We start from the raw sequence: 19731 nt of genomic DNA, 5'->3' as shown, positions 1-19731 counted from the left end.
AGGAATCATATAAATTTGTTGAATAGTTATTCACGGAATATAATTGTGTACAGGGTGACGTACCAAGGAACTCGTATGCGTGATCACCTGAATAGTACTGTGAGTGGACTTTTATTTTTTAAAGAATGATGCATGCATTTATTTTTCCCGAAATAATAATTTATTTATCATTTTATTATCGAGCATAATATTTTGCCTTGGATTATAATTTTGGCATTGTTTTTCCATATGAATTTCAGATACGAATCTATTATGCTCAGATTTGGATTTTATGATTTGTTTTCGGAATATGATTAAATTTTCGGAGATTAATTATAATTTATTTTCAATTATGATTCGGGAATGTATTTTGAGCCTTTGATAAGTATCTCCGATACATGGCTTTTATTTGAAATCATGATTTAAGTGATTTTCGACGAATTACTTTCCGAGGTGATTTCCGGAATTTATTAATATATTTTATTTGTCGATATTGAGATTTTTTGGAATATTTTTCGAAAATGGGATTTCGATTGAATTATTTTATCGATTATTTCTCGCCTAATGGTTTATGAATTCTAGAATATTTTGGCGTGCGGGGCCACGTCATTGGAGTATATATTTTCTTGAGATTTTCCGAGTATGGATGGGATTCATACTCGTGTTTTGTTGAGAGGTTGGGGAAGCTTGACTGATTTACTGGTTTCGATTGTTTTTCCTCACCATACTCGGGTCATTCGATTAGGTCTCCTCCTCACTTACTTTGTGTTTGTGAGTGGCAGTTGAGGTAGCTTATTCTCCTCCTCACTTACTTTGTGTTTGTGAGTGGCAGTCGAGGTGATTTATTCTCCTCCTCACGTGAGTGGTAGTCGAGGTTATTAGTTCTCCTCCTCACACAATCTATGTGTGGGTGGCAGTCGAGGGTGGGTAGAGCCTAAGGGACTCCTTTACCCGTATGGTGATATCTCTTCCCCATATCCTATTATTACTTGACTAGCGGGGCCTAGTCCGATTTCTCTTAACCAGCGGGGCTGGTATGTTTTCATGAGATTTTGAGTTTAAAGAAATATGTTTTATAAACGTTGCATGCATCGAGGTTTTATAAATTTAAATAAGTGGGAGAGTATTCAAGTTTGCTTCATTTAAATCATCTTAATTATTTATTTTTGTCCACTCACACTAACGTGTTTTTTTTTCAATACTTTCCCCTGGGCCCTTCGGTTTCAAATGCCCAGTTTGCAGGCGAAATTAGTTGAGGTCGGGCGTACATGGAATTGAGGCATAGTCAACAGCATGGCTTCCGCGTTTGCCTTTGAATTAGGTTTTCCTTGTTTACCTTTCTATTAGAATTGCTCTGATTACCTGTGGAATTAATGTTATTCAAGTTGCGTTTTGGTGTTATGTGAATTGGACGATGTTGTGATTTGGGGAGCAGATGGCTCCAGGAGAATAAGGATGGGTGATTTAGAAGTGTAAATGTTTCCTACAGGTTTTGGATAGCCTACTTTTAGGGGAAGTTCCGCCAAATTTTTGGTAGAATTTCTTCTAAAGTGGGCCCCGCAGGGCCACTTCGGATTTCGGGGTGAAATCCGGGGCGGGTCCTGTCAATGGATGTTACTTTCAGTGAGGACACATGTTATTTCTCGCCTATTGCGGCTCCTAGTCAGGGGGAGAATAGTGTTTTCTTTGAAGAGCAGTACAAGGAAGTGACCAACACAAGCCTTGAAATCATAAATTCGTCCGAGGGCCATTCCGTTGAACCACTGTAGCAGTCAATTCCAGAATCTCTTGATGCAGCTCTTGACCAATCGAGAGATTTATCTCAGCTCGTCGACCCTTCGCGTCCGACACCTCCAGTTTCTTCAGAAGCTTTGTTTGATCCGTCGACTGGGTCTGTTCGACAGGTCGGAAAAGACTTCGATCCATCGAAGGGGGAGTATCGACCCGTCGACAATACACTGCCTGAAGACATTAGTGTAAAGAATGTGCATGATACTTCAGCTACTCCAGTCTCTCCCTCTCCATCAGCGGTCTCTCCTGTTCAGTCTTCGCCTGAGGTATGTAGTGGTTCCCCTTTGTCCAATAGTCCTCCTTTGTCTAGCAGTTTGTCTAATAATCTTCCTTTGTCTAGTAGTTTGTCTAATAATCCTCCTTTGTCTAGTAGTGTTGTTCCTGTAGATGGAACTACACAGGTTCAAATTAAAGTCTTGCCAGATCGATCAACCCGTGGTCAGCCCCCAAAGAAGTATGAACCGAGTTTGAGTGCTAAGGTTAAGTATCCTGTAGCCAATTATGTGTCGACCCATAGGTTGTCTAAACCATATGTAGCCTTTGTGAATCAATTATCTTCTGTGTCTCTTCCTAGTAAAGTGCAGGATGCAATGAAGGATGAGAAGTGGGTAAAGGCGATGGTCGTGGAGATGGATGCACTTGAGAAGAATTGTACGTGGGAGTTAGTACCATTGCCTCCAGGAAAACAGACTGTCGGGTGCAGATGGGTGTATACTGTGAAGCACAATTCAGATGGGTCGGTGGACAGATATAAGGAAAGGTTAGTGGCAAAAGGTTATACTCAGAAGTATGGAGTGGACTATGATGAGACTTTCGCGCCAGTGGCAAAGATCAATACAATCCAGGTACTTCTGTCTCTAGCAGCTAATCTTAATTGGCCTCTACAGCAATTTGATGTGAAGAATGCTTTCTTACATGGAGATTTGAATGAAGAAGTATACATGGACTTGCCTCCGGGATATGGTACTTCCATAGGAGAGAAGATGGTGTGTAGACTAAAGAAGTCGCTATATGGTTTGAAGCAGTCTCCAAGAGCTTGGTTTGGTCGGTTCACAACATTTATGAGGAGAATTGGATATAGGCAGAGTAACTCGGATCACACCTTATTCCTTAAGCATCAGAAGGGTAAGGTTACAGCCTTGATTATTTATGTTGATGACATGGTAGTGACAGGTAATGATTCAGAGGAGATTAAGAAGTTGCAGAGTCAGTTGTCCACAAAATTTGAGATGAAAGACTTAGGAAATTTGAAGTATTTCTTGGGAATTGAAGTTGCTCAAGGGAAGGATTTTATTATGTTGAGTCAGAGAAAGTATGTCCTCGATTTGTTAGCAGAGAATGGCATGCTTGATTGTAAGCCAGCTGATACTCCTATTAAGCAGAATCATCAGTTAGCAGAATATCAGGATCAGGTATCCACAAATAAGGCAAGGTATCAAAGGTTAGTTGGGAGATTGATTTATTTGTCACACACTAGACCAGATTTGGCTTATGCAGTTAGTGTTGTGAGTCAATTTATGCATAATCCTAGTGAAGCTCATATGAATGCTGTAATTCGAATCTTGAGCTACTTAAAGTCTGCTCCAGGTAGAGGGTTGGTGTTCTCCAAGCATAGACACTTGGATGTTTGTGGGTATACAGATGCAGACTAGGCAGGTTGTATTACTGATCGAAGGTCTACTTCAGGCTACTTTACATTTGTGGGTGGTAATTTGGTTACTTGGAAAAGCAAGAAGCAAAAGGTGCTAGCCCGTTCCAGTGCTGAAGCAGAGTATAGAGGAATGGCTCGTGGAGTTTGTGAGATGTTGTGGTTGAGGAACTTATTGAGAGATTTGGGGCTCAAACAGAAGAAGGCGATGCCTCTATATTGTGATAATAAAGCTGCAGTTGAAATTGCTCATAATCCGATTCAGCATGACAGAACGAAACATGTGGAGGTTGATAGACATTTCATTAAGGAAAAGTTGGATGCTCAAATTATTTCATTTCCTTTTGTACCTACTAAGGAGCAGTTGGCAGACATTCTTACAAAGGCAATATCTAGCAAGGCGTTTTATGACTCACTTGACAAGTTGGGCATCCGTGATCTGTATGCTCCAACTTGAGGGGGAGTGTTAGCGTGAGTCATGGGATTGGTATCCGATTTATCGTGGTAACTGTGGATTGATTAAGATTGTGTCATCAAGGAGAGAATATTTATGTAATTAAGGAGTGAATATTTATGTAATTAAGGAGAGAATATCACGTTGTAATTATTGTAATTAGCTCTGTAGTTTCCTAGTAGAACTCTGTAACTTCTGTATATATACTCCAATTCGGGAGATGAGAAATATATGAGTATCAGAAAATTCTCAATCTCTTTGTTCTGTTTGACTTCAAATTCATTTATGACTTGTTATGTACGCTTGTGTAAATGTGTATCAAGTCAGTGCGAAATCTTAAAAGATCCCATAACTCCAACTCCAACTTCAACATCTATGTGATTGATAACAAATACAAAGATATATAGGAACGTCCTCCATCCAGAGCAAAGAAACTCCTTGAGATTCCTCACAAGGATAACAAATACTCCCTTGAAACCTAACCTTACTCGGATCGATTCAAGTAAACTAGGTTGTGCAAGGGTTTTCAATAAAAATAGTAGATTTGGACTTTTCGCTTGAACTAGATCAACTAGCGCCCGTTGAGTTTCATGATTTACAGTCAATCCCGCGGCAGTTCCGCGCGATGATGTTGAGCTCTACAGTATAGATCGAACAAACGAGTTCTTAGAGAGCGCACAACGGGGCTGTTAGGGTTTTAAAGCTGCAATAGACTAAGCAAGAGTAGTCTAAAAGACTAATATTTTTGTTAGTTCTTTTAATATCTTAAGAATTAGTTAGTTTTATAAAAAAAAAAAAGCATTTAGCACTATTGCATGCACTCTTGTTTCACTGTTAGAGAAGTAAATGATGTTTCAATTCATTATCAATTTTGTAAGAATGATTCTCAAATATTGGTCTAAACATTTGTTGATTCCTACCCTGGTCTTATTAACTAATTCGGTCGAAGTTTCTCTGTCAAATAGCGAGATCGATCGACTAATTCTCAAAAGAGGTGCACCGCAAAATCTGATGCATGATTTTAATCAATGCATGATCAAAATTTGGCTGCTAATATCTCTCTGAAAAAGTCGACCGGTAGTTTGATTTGGAAATTCTTTGACAAAGATGCTGCTAAGTCAAAGAAGACTATGAATAAATATATCATGATCATGGGTTTGATCCTGACATGTTCTAGCACGTTATAGATTTGGGTAGTCGGTCAAAGTCAAAGTTTATATAGGATCCTTTCAATCATAGTTTCTGGTTTGTGTTACATACTACCTTTCTAGTATTTCAAACTTGAATCCAAATTAGAAAATATATGTAACACATTGAATGCATGTGATACAGGAGGAAGATATATTCAGGTAAATAGCTTGGAAATTCATATGAAAGCAAGTAAACTTTTGATATATCATGTGGGATATACATCTTAAAAATTGCATGGACTCAGCGATCACCACAAAAAAATCAATGCAAATATAGTTGGAATTAGTCACTCTAGATAAGGACTCTCTCTTCCCTTTTTGAGTAAAAGATGGATGAATAAGGGGGAAGGAGCTCCTTGTTTTCTTAATCCATCTTATAGTTGGAATTAGTCACTCTAGATACTTGGAATTCTAACTTGTTTGTTTAATTATGTTTAGCCTGTAAGCGTGAGTCATGGCTTAACATTAGGAATAGAATATATTATAATTATTTCGTAGTTAGTACTTACCTGTTCTATGTGTGGTAGAGAATAGAGATGTAAGTCAATTGTATTCATGTAATCCTTTTTATATACCTCCACTGTGAGATGAATCAAATATCAGAAAATTCATTCTCTCAACCTTGTTATATTAGACTTTTGAGCCAAATTAAAAAAAAATTTGAACTAGTAGTAGTAAGTCAAAAAACTATATAATAATTGAAACTTAATATTGAGGAATGCGTTGTTCTTTTAGAAAAGTTGTTTTTGTAATGACCTTTGTAATAGTACTTTTGCTAATTTGAACAAAGTGAATATGCTAAGGGTGATGCCGGATGAAAGGCTTTAATCAAACTAAAGTTGGCAGCTAGATGTTAATGGCATGGGCATAGGATCATCATCATTTATGAACTTATAGGGGTTAAAATCGATTAAATTTTAAACTCATAAATTTTAAATAAGCTAGTGCCGCATATGACACGGACATTGTAGTTGAAAACATACAAAAAAATAAAATGCACAAATTGCAATAGACAGATGATCAAGAACGGCAATCTCTGATAATTACATGCATTATAAAATCTACAAATTGTCCAAGTGAACTTAGCTCGATCCATGACATAAAATTTGACCCAAAAAAAAAAGGTGCTGATGGAAAAAGAAAACATGCTGAAATATAGAGCAGTAAAAGAAGCACCGGAAGCACCCCCCACAACCCCCCCCCCCCCGGTATAAATAGTATTGCAAAGAATTCAACAAGAATTTTTTATATATATTGCCGGCTTCATTTAGTCTTCTCTCAGTCTCAGATGTGAAATATTCCACAACGTCGACTGGTAAAATGCCCCACTTAACCATTACAGGCCGCCATGCCATGAAAGAGTGACCAATAAGTAAGCACCATGTGGAAGAAAAATCATGCATATACAACATTTTAGTCGTCTCTCGAGTCTTGACCACCAAATCCCCGAATATGAAAATACGACTGGTAAAACCGACATTTGAATAATCATTTGCTTTTGGTCATATAAATATAAATAAATATAATACTTCTTTGTTTATATGAAACATTCACTACATTGCTTACTGTCATTGTGTATTTCTTTGAAACCTCACCACCTTCTCTTACCATAATTCCATTTCCACCTCCACTTTCTCTCCATTAATATACTACTGGTCTCTGGTAATACCTTTTCTTCGAGTGATCGATTTCAATGGTGGATGTTGAAATACCAGAGTACTTCATATGTCCCATATCGCTTATGATCATGAAAGACCCGGTAACGGTGGCTACCGGCATCACCTACGACCGAGAAAGCATCGAGCAGTGGTTTTTGACGACCAACGAGATGTCGTGTCCGGTGACCAAGCAGCTCTTGCCAAGTGACAACAGCAACGACTCTATGACGCCCAATCACACCCTACGCCGGCTGATCCAGCAGTGGTGCACTGTCAACGCCGTTAACGGCGTGGACCGAATTCCGACGCCGAAATTTCCTCTGAACAAGATCTACGCCGTTAAGCTGGTCAGGGATCTTGGGGTCCCTCATTTGCAGCAAGCCGCGTTGAAGAAAATGGATGCACTTGCAACGGAGAATGAGAGGAACAGGAGATCGATGGCTGAAGCAGGTGTGGGAAAGGCTTTGATATTGTTAATTGTGACATGTTTCAAGGAAGGTAAAACAACCGGTCTTTTAGAAGCTTTGAGAGTTCTTCATCATGTTTGGAGTGTAGATGAGGAAACCAAGGTTTCTGTAATCGGAAACAACGACTTTCTGGAATCTTTGACATGGGTTCTAGGGTTTGATCATGAGACTGGTCATAACCATATGCTACTCCTGAAAACAGAAGCGATACTAGTATTGAAAATGACGATACCAGTCATCAATACAGCACAGCTCGAGCGGTTAAAGCTGGAATTCTTCATGAATATTTCAAGGCTACTATTGGAGAAGAAGATCTCACAGCAAGCTGTCAAATCTGCACTGCATGTGCTGGTAGAAGCATGCCCATGGGCAAGAAACAGAATGAAAATAGTCGAATCCGGTGCAATCTTCCAGCTCATTGAACTCGAATTACTCAAACCAGAAAAGCACGTCACCGAGCTGATCTTTAATTTATTGGCGAATTTATGTTGCTGTGCTGATGGGAGAGCTCAGTTCCTAAAGCATGGCGGCAGCATAGCAATGGTGTCTAAGAGAATCCTTAGGGTTTCGCCTGCCACAGATGATCTGGCCGTTCAGATACTTTCATCGATCTCAAAGTTCTCGGCGACACATGAAGTTGTTCTAGAGATGCTGTTGGTTGGAGCTGTGTCAAAGCTTTGCATGGTAATGCAAGCAGATTGTCCAGCCTATTTGAAGAAAAAGGTTAGAGGGATCTTACGGTTGCACTCTAATGTGTGGAACAATTCACCTTGTATTGCCGTATATCTTTTAACAAGACCTAGGTAACATTTGCATGAGATATATATATTGAACCAGAATACATTCTTGAGATTATTTTCCAGTCCTCTGTGTGTGTGTATTCATAAATTTTGTTGGGAAATTATATTTAACACACCTTATCATGTATTCTACTATGTTTATGTGAGTGTATTAAATAATACTAGCTTTCTTCATACATGCTCCTGTATATGTAATACTTCTTTTTTTTTTAAGAAAATTAAAAAAATAAAATGAGATAAAACAGTTATTGCAGAGAGAAAATAGTGGGAGAGAAAAGTGGGGTTGTGGGATAATTTCTTTTTAATTTTTGTAATGAAAATCCATTTTATAATTGTTATATTTATCCTTGTGATTTAATTTATTCTCAAAGTTTTTTAATCTTTCAGGCTGATGAAGCGGCCATCAAGCCTTGATTAATGAAACTGTTGAATACAATAGTGGGACATAATGCCTAAAACCCCATATTATATACGAGGGAGTATCCCACATAGTAACAGGAGCCTCGACCAATCTTATGTATTCAAATATGCACCAACTAGCAAGGGTTGACAGACCAGTAATCTGGGCAACTCTAATTGCTTTTCAACAATGACATACCAGAAAGATAATGTGAATACAATGCCATAGAACAATTAAACCAGCGTTCTCATTATGTTGCCCACCAAGAATAAATCTGGTGACACTACATGTCATCCCATCACTAGGTTGAGTTTATTTGATAAAAATGAATAGCTTCCTCACCAATGAATTAAAAGGGGCGCCTGAGGCTTCGCTAAGACCATCTCCAACAGATGGGTCTTTTGCCATCTGTACAGCTAACGTATACTTTTGACCAACCAAATTATGTTCCAACCCATCAGTCTATTACACGTGTATTTGACATAAGACCATGCTCTGTCAAATTTGACAGCTTCTCCCCTCTTGGTCTTATATTTTTTTATTGTTTCTTTCTCTCCCTCACAAGTTCTCTCGATCTCTTTCCCTTCCGCCTCTTTCTTCCTCTGGTCTCACCCAAAACCCAAAACTTCGAGCTTCCTCTCTTCAAGTTTCTTTTTTCTTCTTCAATATTAGGAACATGGATCAAAATGTTTCAGATTCATCTTCAGATGCTGCAAATGAGGAATTTTGGGATCTTGCCAATTCATCATCAGATGAAGAATTGATGAATCTGCAGATTACTGCTCTACAAGAGATGGGAAGAAGAAGACGCCGGGGCTCAATTCCTGGTCGCATATATAAACATAGACAACGATTGCAAGGCCACGAAACACTCTATAATGATTATTTTGCTGCAAATCCTGTTCATGAAGAAGTTGTATTTCGGAGAAGGTTTCGGATGCATCGACATCTTTTTCTTCGAATTCTAGCTGCAGTAGAAGCTCGTGACTTCTCGGTTTGACATTTACTTTTATCTTGGCACAGATAATTGAGGGTGTACAACAATGAGAGGTGAAGGAGCTATTGCAAGTAAATCTTTGATTTTGATACTATGCATTGTATTGCAATTTCAACATAAAAATCTTATTTTGATAGTTTTTCTGTTTTCTTGCTTTGTTAGTATTGGACGCTGCCGCTGGAGGTTGGTTAGATAGAAACAGGCTTGTGGTGGTCTTAAGGGAGGTAAAAACTTTAGACCATAGTTGATAGTATGAATAATGCATACATCTTGGCGTCGATAGTATATGCAAATGCATACATCTTGTAGTTGACATTATAAGAGAACATGTAGGAGGTTACTGTGGTTTATTTAGGTTGTCGATCAGCAGTGCCATATTTTGCATACCATTTTGCTCTTTGGCTGGGATTTGTAGTTTCATGTGGTAAAGTTTTGATCTTTTTGGTTAGTTTGAGGGGTTTTGGATCTGGGTCTTGTAGTTTTGTAGTCTACTCTTTATTGGGTTGCTGGGAAAGTGAGGGAAAGGGAGAAAGATGAAAGCTTTCAAGTGTTTTTCTGTTCATGTTTTCGATTAGTATTTTATAGGTGTAGCATTATTATGCTGATAAATTTGAGCTGGGTTCTTAGTTTGGTACCTTGCATTGTTGCTTGCTTAATTGTCCAATTGGTATTCTTTATTGTTACCCCTTTTCTGAATCAACTACAGTGTCTTATTTACTATAACAAAGCAAAAGAAAAAGGATATGTTAATTGAAAGCTTCATTTGTATTTCCTACAACGCATGCAATATGGTGAATGCAAACATTTTGTTAGGATTTTGTCTTAATCAGTGTCATACATTGTGCTCTCAGAGGATTCAAATTTCTTGGAGGATGAAAGCACAAAGATATTTGCACGTAAAGTGGTCGATCATTATAGTGCAAGGACAAATCAAACTCTGGAAGAACGAGAAGCTAGTCCGATCATCCATTTAAAAAAGCTTAACAACTGGGTTGGTCTTTTAATCCTCTGTGTACTTGAATGGTATGATCACACTCTATACTTTTGTTGTTGATATGGTTCCTTCTCTTATCGAACAGATTAAGAGTGTACTAATTCAGCTCTATGCTCGCCGAGGAGATGCTTTGATGTATATATACTCATCAATGTCACCTTTAATCCTCACACACACTCACAGACCCAAAACCAGTACCATTGTCCTTCAGCTTCCACCATTTATACCTTTCCCTAATCTTTAGTTGTTTCTTCTAGCAGCTGGCATCTTGATCAGATTTCTTTTTCGTTGCTAGGTTTAAGTACCTTCTTTAGGTCTTATAATTTGGGCATTGTGGTCGGAATGGTGAAGAAAATGTGGGTGGTTTGTGTGGTGGTTTTGGTCTTGAACTTTGGGGATCCTTTGGTTGATAATGGCAAAATAAACCAGCTTCAGTCCTTGGCAAGAGCTGATTACTTGCCTTATGGGATCGACTTCGGAGGACCAACTGGAAGATTTTCCAATGGGAAAACTGTTGTTGATGCTGTTGGTAAGCTACTCTCTCACTTTCACCAACATTCACATGCTTTGCTCTCCAAATTTATCATCATAATTGGCATGTTATTTTGTCCAAGTCAAAATAAGTTTAGCTATTTTATACATAAATCTGACTAGCAGTTCCTCTAGACAAATTCTAGTCGTATTACATAGTACACATGGCTGTTTTATATAACACACTTTGTACATCTTACTGTACTCTGATCTCTGTAAATCTTACTGCTGGTATAATATTGCTAAAAAATGGTTTTTATAAACCGGTTGCAATTATATCTGTATTGGTAAAGGGTTTGTAACAAATGCTGGCTAGGGATTTGCAATTATATCTGTACCGGTTCCAATTATATCTGTAAATGGTTTTTCTCATTATCATAACTAGCCTTTTCTTGCTGTCCATTCGCACAGCTCAAGCTTTTAGGACTACAACATTGATTTCTATGTTCTTGAGTTAAATGCCTCATTTAAATTAGTTACTTTTTGTACATGTTGCATTTTATGAGACATTCAGCTTTGGTGAGCTTGGTTGGCAGATTAGACTGTCAACTACATGGTCTTTAATTGTTTCTATTACCTAACATGTGACTGGAAATAATGATGAGTTAATGTGCAGACTGATGCCTTAAATTGATGAGGTACAAAAGGTGTAGATAGATTCTTTTCAGTGCTCTGTTGTGCAAGCTCTGTATTTACATTTTGCTCAGTTTGCACGTTTTTGCTCAGCAGTGGTCGTGTTAAGTGACAATCAGTTTATTATCTGCAATATCTGTAAATGGTTTGTGCATTTTGCCCAGTTTCATAACTCTCTCATCAGCATTGATTTATCTACAATGGCTGCACCTCACCTACCACAAGTTCTTATCATACATTGATTGATTTGTGTTGCTGTGCATTAAATAGGATAGTTGTGCATTGAATAACTCCTGAAACTCCTACAATAACTCAACTTCATTAACTCCGTTCATAACTTCTTATATCCAACTTCATTAATTAGTTTCAATAGCTAAACTGATACACAGAAGCATTATATAACAGCCATGAAGCACTATATAATTGCTGGCAGCTTTCTTAGTACGTATTGAAGACTTATTCTATGGATTCTCAGTTTTCACAGGTTTCCAGTTTTTTCACACAAGACTCAGAGCATGAAAATGCTGATGAGGTCTGTCAAGTGGCTAACAAAAGGCCACCAAGAGGTCCCGGCTTCAACGTGGAGGAGGATAAACTTCTTATAAGTGCTTGGTTGAATACTAGTATGGATTCAATACAAGGCAATGATCAAAAGCTGCATACTTTTTGGGGGGAAATTACAGAGTACTATCATCAATACAAGTCCTTTGACAGTGATCGTTCACAACCGATGTTGACACAACGGTGGGGAAAAATACAAAAGGTGGTGAACAAATTTTCAGGATGTTTTGCAGCTATAAATGAAAGACATGAAAGTGGGAAGACTGAACAAGACAAGGTAAACTCTGTTTGATTATCTACTATAACGTCTTCAAAGTAATGCCTCTAAGCACCATGGTATAATTTTGTTTGGTTGTTAATCAGTTTTTACTCTCTTCAGATTGCAGATGCAAAGAAGATGTTTGAAGCACAAGAAAAGATTCGGTTCAATCTTGATCATGCTTGGATTTTGTTAAGGCACCAACCAAAGTGGATACAACTGATGCAAGAGCTGGACATCAAGAAAAGTAAGCCAAGATCTAAATCTTCTATAACTAATATCTCATCATCTTCAACTACAAGCACTCACATAGATATAGAAGAAGGCACGAACACTTGCTTTCCAATGTCTAGACCACCGGGTAAGAAGGCTGAGAAAAGAAAGCTGAAAGAAACCACTGATCAATTGGTGCAAATACAAAAATTACATCAAGAGAAAAAAGAAAGAGATGAAAAAAAACTGGAGATTATGAAGGAGAAAGTTGAAGTTGACAAGGAGAAACTGCGAGTTAGGAAACTTGAGGCTGAGAATAGGAAATTTGAGGCTGAGATGAAAATTATGTCTATGGATACATCAACTATGAATCCTGAGCAGAGGGCATATTATTCCAAACTTCAGATGAAAATTCTCCAAGGTGATATATGAAGTGTGAGGTTGTTGGTTTCCATTTTAGTTTGTATCAGTTTGAGCAACTTCCAGTGATCATGTATTTGACTGCTTGCAAACTCTTTCAAGTTGTCATTGTTTCCTGCTATTTGACTGCACGTTTTCCAGTTTGTGTTTCTGTTTTCAATCCATTTCAGTTTGTATCATGATGTTGGTTTCATGTGATGTTGCATTTGAGTGCTATCAAAATCAAGCTGATTCTGTTTGCTGCTATTTAACTGCTAGTTTTCAAGCAGTTTCCAGTTTCTGTTTCCAGTTTCCAGTTTACTTTAATATATAAATAGAATTTTATATATTAAAGTAATATTCAAATTTGACATCTCCATTGGAGCTAAAAATTGTCAAAATGTTGCTACATCAAATTTGCCATGTCATATGTCAAATTCAAATTTGACCAAAGCCAAATAACAAACCCATTGGAGATGCTCTAAGGCGCTCAAGGCGGTGATCAAGGAGCTAAAGGCGCAAAAAACGCATATGAAGGCTTCGAAAGCGGAGGCTTGGAAATTTTTTTTTTTTTTTTTTGGGTGAGAAGCTTTCTCGTTGTCTGTTTCTAGACTTCTTTGGTTCAAGCAGCCAAGGAGAACAATCTAGTAAAGATGATAGAGATGAGAAAAAGAGAGAAGATCATAATATTGATGACCAAAAGCTTAACATAGAGAAGCCAAAAAAGAACATAGGGACTATGCCTGAGACTCCACGTTTGAGTTCATTTTGCCGTTTATAGTTATAATTCAATGGATAAGTATCATACATATTCTTTTCTTATCTTTTTCTGCTAATCTGATAAGTTTAAAATTGAATTTGAATTGAGTACCATTTGAGTTTGAGTTCAATTCAAATTCTGAATCTAATATGCATAACTAGCTGTATTTATGGATTTTCATATAAATGTTGTTGGCTGGTTTTTGTTTAGAACCTTTGATTTAGAGATCTCGGGGTGATAGAATTCAAGAGAGGTTTTCAAGCGTTAGCACAGATGCCATATGCGGTTGTTTATTGAACAAGTATGATATTAACCAATTGATTATGAGATGTTGATCCAATTATAGGCTTAGTTCTGCAGAAAACATAGCCTAAAAGCTCATAGCTCTAGTTGTGGTTCTAGTTGGGATAGAAATTGCATGTAGAATTGTATATGTGTTTTATATCGTAAGGCTCACGCCTTAACGAGGCTCTCCCGAAAACGCTCCGGCTACGCCTTAGCATTTTAAAACATTATTCCTCATTATGACATATCAAACACACTAAGCATGTAGACTGGGATAAAACCCACATAGTCCTACCCTATAATAATATGGCATTATTGAAAGCAATAAACAAATTACTAGGATTAAAAAACAACCGGACAAGAAAGTTAATAAAATAGCAAAAGCCATAATGCAGGCCAAAATTCAATGAGGAAGGCAACACAGCCCAAGTTTGATCTCTTGCATTCTCTGCAAGGAATTCATATGTGCATCAAGGCTATGTAGGTCGCCTCTGTCGTCTTGTCTTCGCCACAAGCATAACAATATCACCACCATTGAAACATCTTGCCGCCACCACCCCTGCTGCCAGCTGAACATCGATCCAAGTAGCCATACCTCTCCCTTCTACAAGATGCATGCCATCATTGATGCCCAAAAAAGGTTGGAAACAAGATCTCATACCAGACCGGACAAGGTCAGATTCAAGATCCGATCTTAGGGGGTGTCCGCCTGATGAAACAAGGAATCTGATCCCTGTTGGAAAACTTGATAGTGGAAGCTATTTTATTAGGAGGATGGAGACTATAAACTAATTAAAACATAAGAAAGAAGGAGATGTGCAGGCCGAAGGCATGCACAGAGCTTCTAAACAATCATAAACACCTTTGTAGGGAAAACATTTAAATATACTTGCTTAACCTGATCGATGATTGGGTGATTACAAGAAGTTTATATAGGCATCCTTAGACCTTTCTAAAGCATAACTTCCATCTTCTAATAAAACTAACATTAAACACACAACCCACTAGCTACTCAGTGAAAGCTAAAAGACTATAACAGTTGTAATAGCTTATTTTGCAATTTAAAAGACATAACCTACATCAAACTTATTTATTAGGATAACCAAGAGTGTAAAATTTGGTTTAATTCTCTTTCATTGCCTCCCATAAACCAAATTTGCTTTTGCCTCCTGTAAGATAAGTGTCTTAGTCTTCCATGTTTTCATCCTCCAAAATGATTGTTTCTGGTGTAGGAGCATATGCAAATAACTCAATAGAAAGATTAGTAGCAATACTTTGCAGATCTTCAATCCTCACCAAAATAGTCTCTCTATCAGCCTTGAGAGTCTCAACCTTCTCCTTGAGAGCCAGAGTCAAATACTGCAATCCCACATAGACAACATCATCTTCAACAGTTTTCTTAGTATGCTTCCATGTACCCTCAAAGACTGGGAATGAATCATGGCTAGTGGTAATGTTGCAATTGAATTTAGTGGCATAAGACGGTCCATCCACTATGAGCGTGAAAATAGGATCAAGGATATCAAGCTTCTTGCAGACATCTTGAAAAACTTTTTATTTTTATTTTTATTTTTTTATCGAGATCAATAAAGCGACCAAATTGCTGAAATTAGAACCAACTAATAAGTCTAACGGACATGCCGAAACAGACAATAAAGCAAAGGAAACTTAATTTCCAACTTGGCTTAGAAAGAGCCAGTATAAGGAAATTAACCCTTGTAAAACAACTAAAGCATAGACCCAAAGAACAAACCTAATCCAATATAGAACACCTAGCTACTGCAGACCACCTCGTGCCGCCGATGTGTCGCCGGAAGCAGAACACCAAGTAGTTCCGTACCAAAAAATCGATGCCCATCAAATCCCAGAACACAAACCATATGAAATCCAACAATTCAGGGGAAGATCCCTCAAAACAACTTCATATTGTCCACCATTAAGACCCAAACCAAGAAAGATCGTGGCTGCCGAAAGAGGACCGAGAACCAGAGTTGAGAACTAGAACCATGGAGAATTATTGGGGGGAGGGGGGTGATGAACTCATGCGTGAGCACCCATACTCACCTAGGTAAGTGCCTTGCACTTTTTCATCGCATCCACAATAGCTCTCATAGAGGTTGAAAGTGAAAAGAGAAGAACTGTTTTGGGCTTGGGTAAACATTGATCTAGAAAAATGTGGGATTAAATGATAGTGAGAATTGAGAAAGAAAGAAAAGAGAAGGTAAGGAACAAGGTCCTCCGATCTGGACATAGCCAGGAATGAACTGGACATAGCCAGAAATAACTACAAAGGGAGCAAAAGACACCACAAAGATGAGACAAGAACAGTAAATTCTTGAGGATGATGAAATGGATGAAGAAGAATGGACATCCCCCAACTCTTAAGCCTTCAATCTAGATCCTCATGGATTAAGATTTGGGCAAAAGAGAGGGGGGAGGGGGGGTTTGTTTTCAGAGCTACTTTTTTTCTCTATAGTTTAGAGAGAGAGGGTCACGGTGTAGTCAACAAATTTATTCGCCACGATCCCTCACTTGGAAAAGCTTGAAACACCTTCTTTAGTGGAACAATAATTGAGCAAGCCATCAAGGTTGCATAATAAACTGCAAAAGAAGACCAATTGTAAAAATTTGGAAAACACAAACCACACATGCAATCTTCTTACATGAATGCAAATTTTTTTGAAAGGGAGTATTTGGGAGTAATTTTTTTTGTTTTTTTTGAAACGGCTTGGGAGTAATTTTTTGTGGAGTAAAATTCACACTCTCCATTTTACAATCAACATTCCATGTTTTTCTTGTTTGATAACTTAAATTTTGTTTAGTAACTTAAATTTTGTCTTTTTATAAGAATTTTGACTAAAGAAGGAAAGAGGGAGTGTGGATTTCACACCCAAATTTTTTTTTTGGTGAGCCAAACATTTTGCTCAAATTCCTTTTCTAGGGAGCCACCATCGCTCAACCTTTTTCTTCTCTAAAGAGCCACTTTGGTCAACCTTTTTCTTCTCTAGGGAGCCACTTTGGTCAACTTTCTCTTTTCTAGGGAGCCACCTTGCTCAAGCTTTTTCTTCTTTAGAAAGCGACCATTGCTCAACCTTTTTCTTCCTCCTTTTTTTTTTTTTGCCGACTTTTTTTTTCTCCTATATTTTCTTCACTTCCTCACTTCTCTCTTTCTCTCTTCTACCTCTCTGGTTTTTTTTTCCTTCTCCCTCTTTCTTTCTCACCATTTCTATCTCTCAATTTTTTTTTTTCCCTCTTTGTTTCTTCTTTCTTTACGCCTCTTCTTCTTCTTCTCTTCTTTCTTCACATCATTCTTCTTCTCTATTCTTTTCTTCTACTCTCACTTCTGTTCTTTCTCTACTCCTTCACTTCTTCTCATTTCTTCTTTTCTCATTTTCTTCTCCCTCTTTCTCTCTCCTTCCCTTGTTCTTCTCATCATAATCTCTTCCTTCTCTTCTTCTCTTCTTTCTTGTCTTTTCCTTTTCTCCCTTTTTAACGTTTCCTTCTCCCTTTTTCACCTCTTTTTTCTTTCTCTTTGGTTGCTCTTTTTCTTACCAGATTGCACCTTTGCAACACATTTTTTTTTCCTCCTTCTAGCTTTTGCTATATGCACCTCTCATGTTTACCTTGATCGTATCAATCAAAAAACAATCTTAGCACCGCACCAAAGAGACATAGAAGTTGAAGAATATGCATTGCTCCAAGGATCGAGCCAATGCTTTTTTTATTTTTTTTATCGAGATCACACGGCCGGTTTCTCAAAGGCTTCCTCAATCCAGAGACTAATCTGTGCCGAGGGATCATGTCAAAACGCTTCCTCCTCCCCAGCCACCAAGAATATATTGGGATTAATTGAACTCCAATAAGAGTCGGCGGGATTCGAACCTGGGTGTGGGGGTTCCACTCCTGGAGGCTCTTACCAACTTGACCTCTACTAATGCTCTGATACCACTTTGTTGGAAAATTTGATAGCGGAAGCTTTTTTTTTTAAGAGGATGGAGACTATAAACTAGAATTAAAACATAAGGTTGGAGATGTGCAGCCCGAAGGCATGCACAGAGCTCCTAAACAATCAGAAACACCTTTGTGAGGAAGACACTTAGATATACTTTTTTAACTTGATCGATTATTGGATGATTACAAAAAGTTTATATAGGCATCTTTCCTTTCAAGAGCCTAACTTCCATCTTCTAATAACATTGACATTGAACAACAACCCTCTAGCTATTTAGTGAAAGCTAAAAGATTATAATGATTGTAACCGCTTATATTGCAACTTAAAAAATATAACCTACATCAAAATTATTTAATAGGATAACCAAGAGAGTAAATTTGGTTTAATTCTCGTTCAATCCCCACCAATCCGCTGCTTCCAACATGACGTCTCCATCCAATCTAACTCCAACCAACCTCATCCAATACTCACTAGCCGCTTTAACTGATGAGGATAAAATGTTCGGTATCCTTAGTTGAGGATATCAATTAGAAGTTTATTATCAGACAATACGAAGTTTATTGTATGGTTTTTAGTCAACTGTTCAACAATGAGAAGTTTATTATTATATTCTAAGAAAAAAAAAAAGTTTATTATTAGATAATAAACTTGTTATTGTTAGACAATTAAAGGGACGGGTGGTGGGCTTCCAGAGAACGGCAGACCCTTTGCCTTCAGGCTTGACGGTGGGCCTAGTTCTGTACAGTGTCTATCTCCGAGAAGCTAATACCATCTAATCCTTTAATTCTTAAGAAAAATATATTGACTTTTCAAAAAAAAAAAAAAAAATATATATATATATACAGGTCATATCCAGAGCGGAGCTCCGCTTTGAAATTAAAGTGCGGATTTAGAGGTTAGGTTCATTTTTCGGTCCCATATCCACATCTCGACCGTTCAGTTTTTAGGTACTAATGTATAGATCATCTCTACAAATTTTCAGCCAAATTGATGATCTTTAACCCTAAACCCTATCTGACTCGCTTAAACCAATGGAAGAACTGAATCTGTCCAACTGAACTGTACTAGTTCTAAGGCAGTTATCAATGCCTAATTAACGATCATCAATTTCGCTGAAAATTTGCAGAGATTATCTATACAATAGTACCTAAAAACTGAACGGTTGAGATGTGGATATGTGACCGAAAAGTGACTGAAAACTCGAACTTCACACTTTAATTTCAAAGCGGAGCTCCGCTCTGGATAGGATCTGTATATATATATATATATATATATATATATATATATATATATATATATGGGGGGTGAAATTTGCACACCCAAAATTGCAAACCACACACCCCTTCATTTTTTTAATAATATTTTATGTCACCTCTTTTTGCACTTCCTAAAACACCCTCAAAGTCAGATTTTTTTTTTTTGGGGTCTTTTCTTCTCTCTCTCTCTCTCTCTCTCTCTCTCTTCCAAAACCACGACAAAACTCAAAGTGCAAACAAAATTGGACTCATCCCTTCGATGAAAAGCCTAAAACTAATGAACTCTCTTAGAGACTGAAACCCAAAAACCCAATCTCGCGACAAACACCCCAAATTGTTGTAAGTGTTAAATCCTCCTCCATCGATGTACTTTCTTCGACATCGTTCTAAGATGCCTCTGTCACCTGCCCCTACTGAGACATAGGATTCCTCGAAGAGATAGAGCCGCGACGCCGCTGCCGCCGACTCACCACCATCATCGGTTCCCAGCTTCTTAGAGACGAG

At 37.8% G+C, this 19731-nt stretch overlaps 2 protein-coding genes across 5 annotated transcripts; both read left to right on the top strand.

Annotated features, from left to right (window-relative positions):
* Window positions 1-6628: 6628 nt before the first annotated feature.
* Window positions 6629-8223, top strand: LOC133734145 (E3 ubiquitin-protein ligase PUB23-like). The gene has a single exon (XM_062161778.1). The coding sequence runs from the start codon at window positions 6756-6758 to the stop codon at window positions 7992-7994; it is 1239 nt and encodes a 412-aa protein (XP_062017762.1). The 5' UTR covers window positions 6629-6755; the 3' UTR covers window positions 7995-8223.
* A 743-nt stretch (window positions 8224-8966) lies between these two features.
* LOC133728776 (glutathione S-transferase T3-like) lies at window positions 8967-13241 on the top strand. Of its 4 annotated transcripts, XM_062156214.1 has the most exons (7): window positions 8967-9437; window positions 9547-9608; window positions 10236-10375; window positions 10464-10513; window positions 10674-10907; window positions 12018-12380; window positions 12483-13241. In XM_062156214.1, exons 5-7 carry the CDS (start codon window positions 10842-10844, stop codon window positions 13005-13007), a joined length of 954 nt encoding a protein of 317 aa, XP_062012198.1. In that variant the 5' UTR covers window positions 8967-9437; window positions 9547-9608; window positions 10236-10375; window positions 10464-10513; window positions 10674-10841; the 3' UTR covers window positions 13008-13241. The 4 variants fall into 4 exon arrangements, with proteins under 4 accessions (XP_062012198.1, XP_062012200.1, XP_062012197.1 ...); XM_062156216.1 differs by having other exon boundaries at window positions 8967-9317; window positions 9411-9455; window positions 10236-10907; XM_062156213.1 differs by having other exon boundaries at window positions 10464-10907.
* The last annotated feature ends 6490 nt before the right edge of the window (window positions 13242-19731 follow it).

This window comes from Rosa rugosa, chromosome 2, assembly GCF_958449725.1.
Source record: "Rosa rugosa chromosome 2, drRosRugo1.1, whole genome shotgun sequence".
Taxonomy (NCBI): Eukaryota; Viridiplantae; Streptophyta; class Magnoliopsida; order Rosales; family Rosaceae; genus Rosa; species Rosa rugosa.
Note: the sequence above shows the minus strand (reverse complement) of the source record. Positions and strands in the feature narration are given on the sequence as shown.

Coding starts and splice junctions, on each gene's coding strand:
- LOC133728776 (XM_062156216.1), top strand. CDS start 10,842: ATGGGATCGACTTCGGAGGACCAACTGGAAGATTTTCCAATGGGAAAA. Junction 10,908..12,017: donor AACTGTTGTTGATGCTGTTG/GTAAGCTACTCT, acceptor ATGGATTCTCAG/TTTTCACAGGTTTCCAGTTT. Junction 12,381..12,482: donor GGAAGACTGAACAAGACAAG/GTAAACTCTGTT, acceptor TACTCTCTTCAG/ATTGCAGATGCAAAGAAGAT.
- LOC133734145 (XM_062161778.1), top strand. CDS start 6,756: ATGGTGGATGTTGAAATACCAGAGTACTTCATATGTCCCATATCGCTT.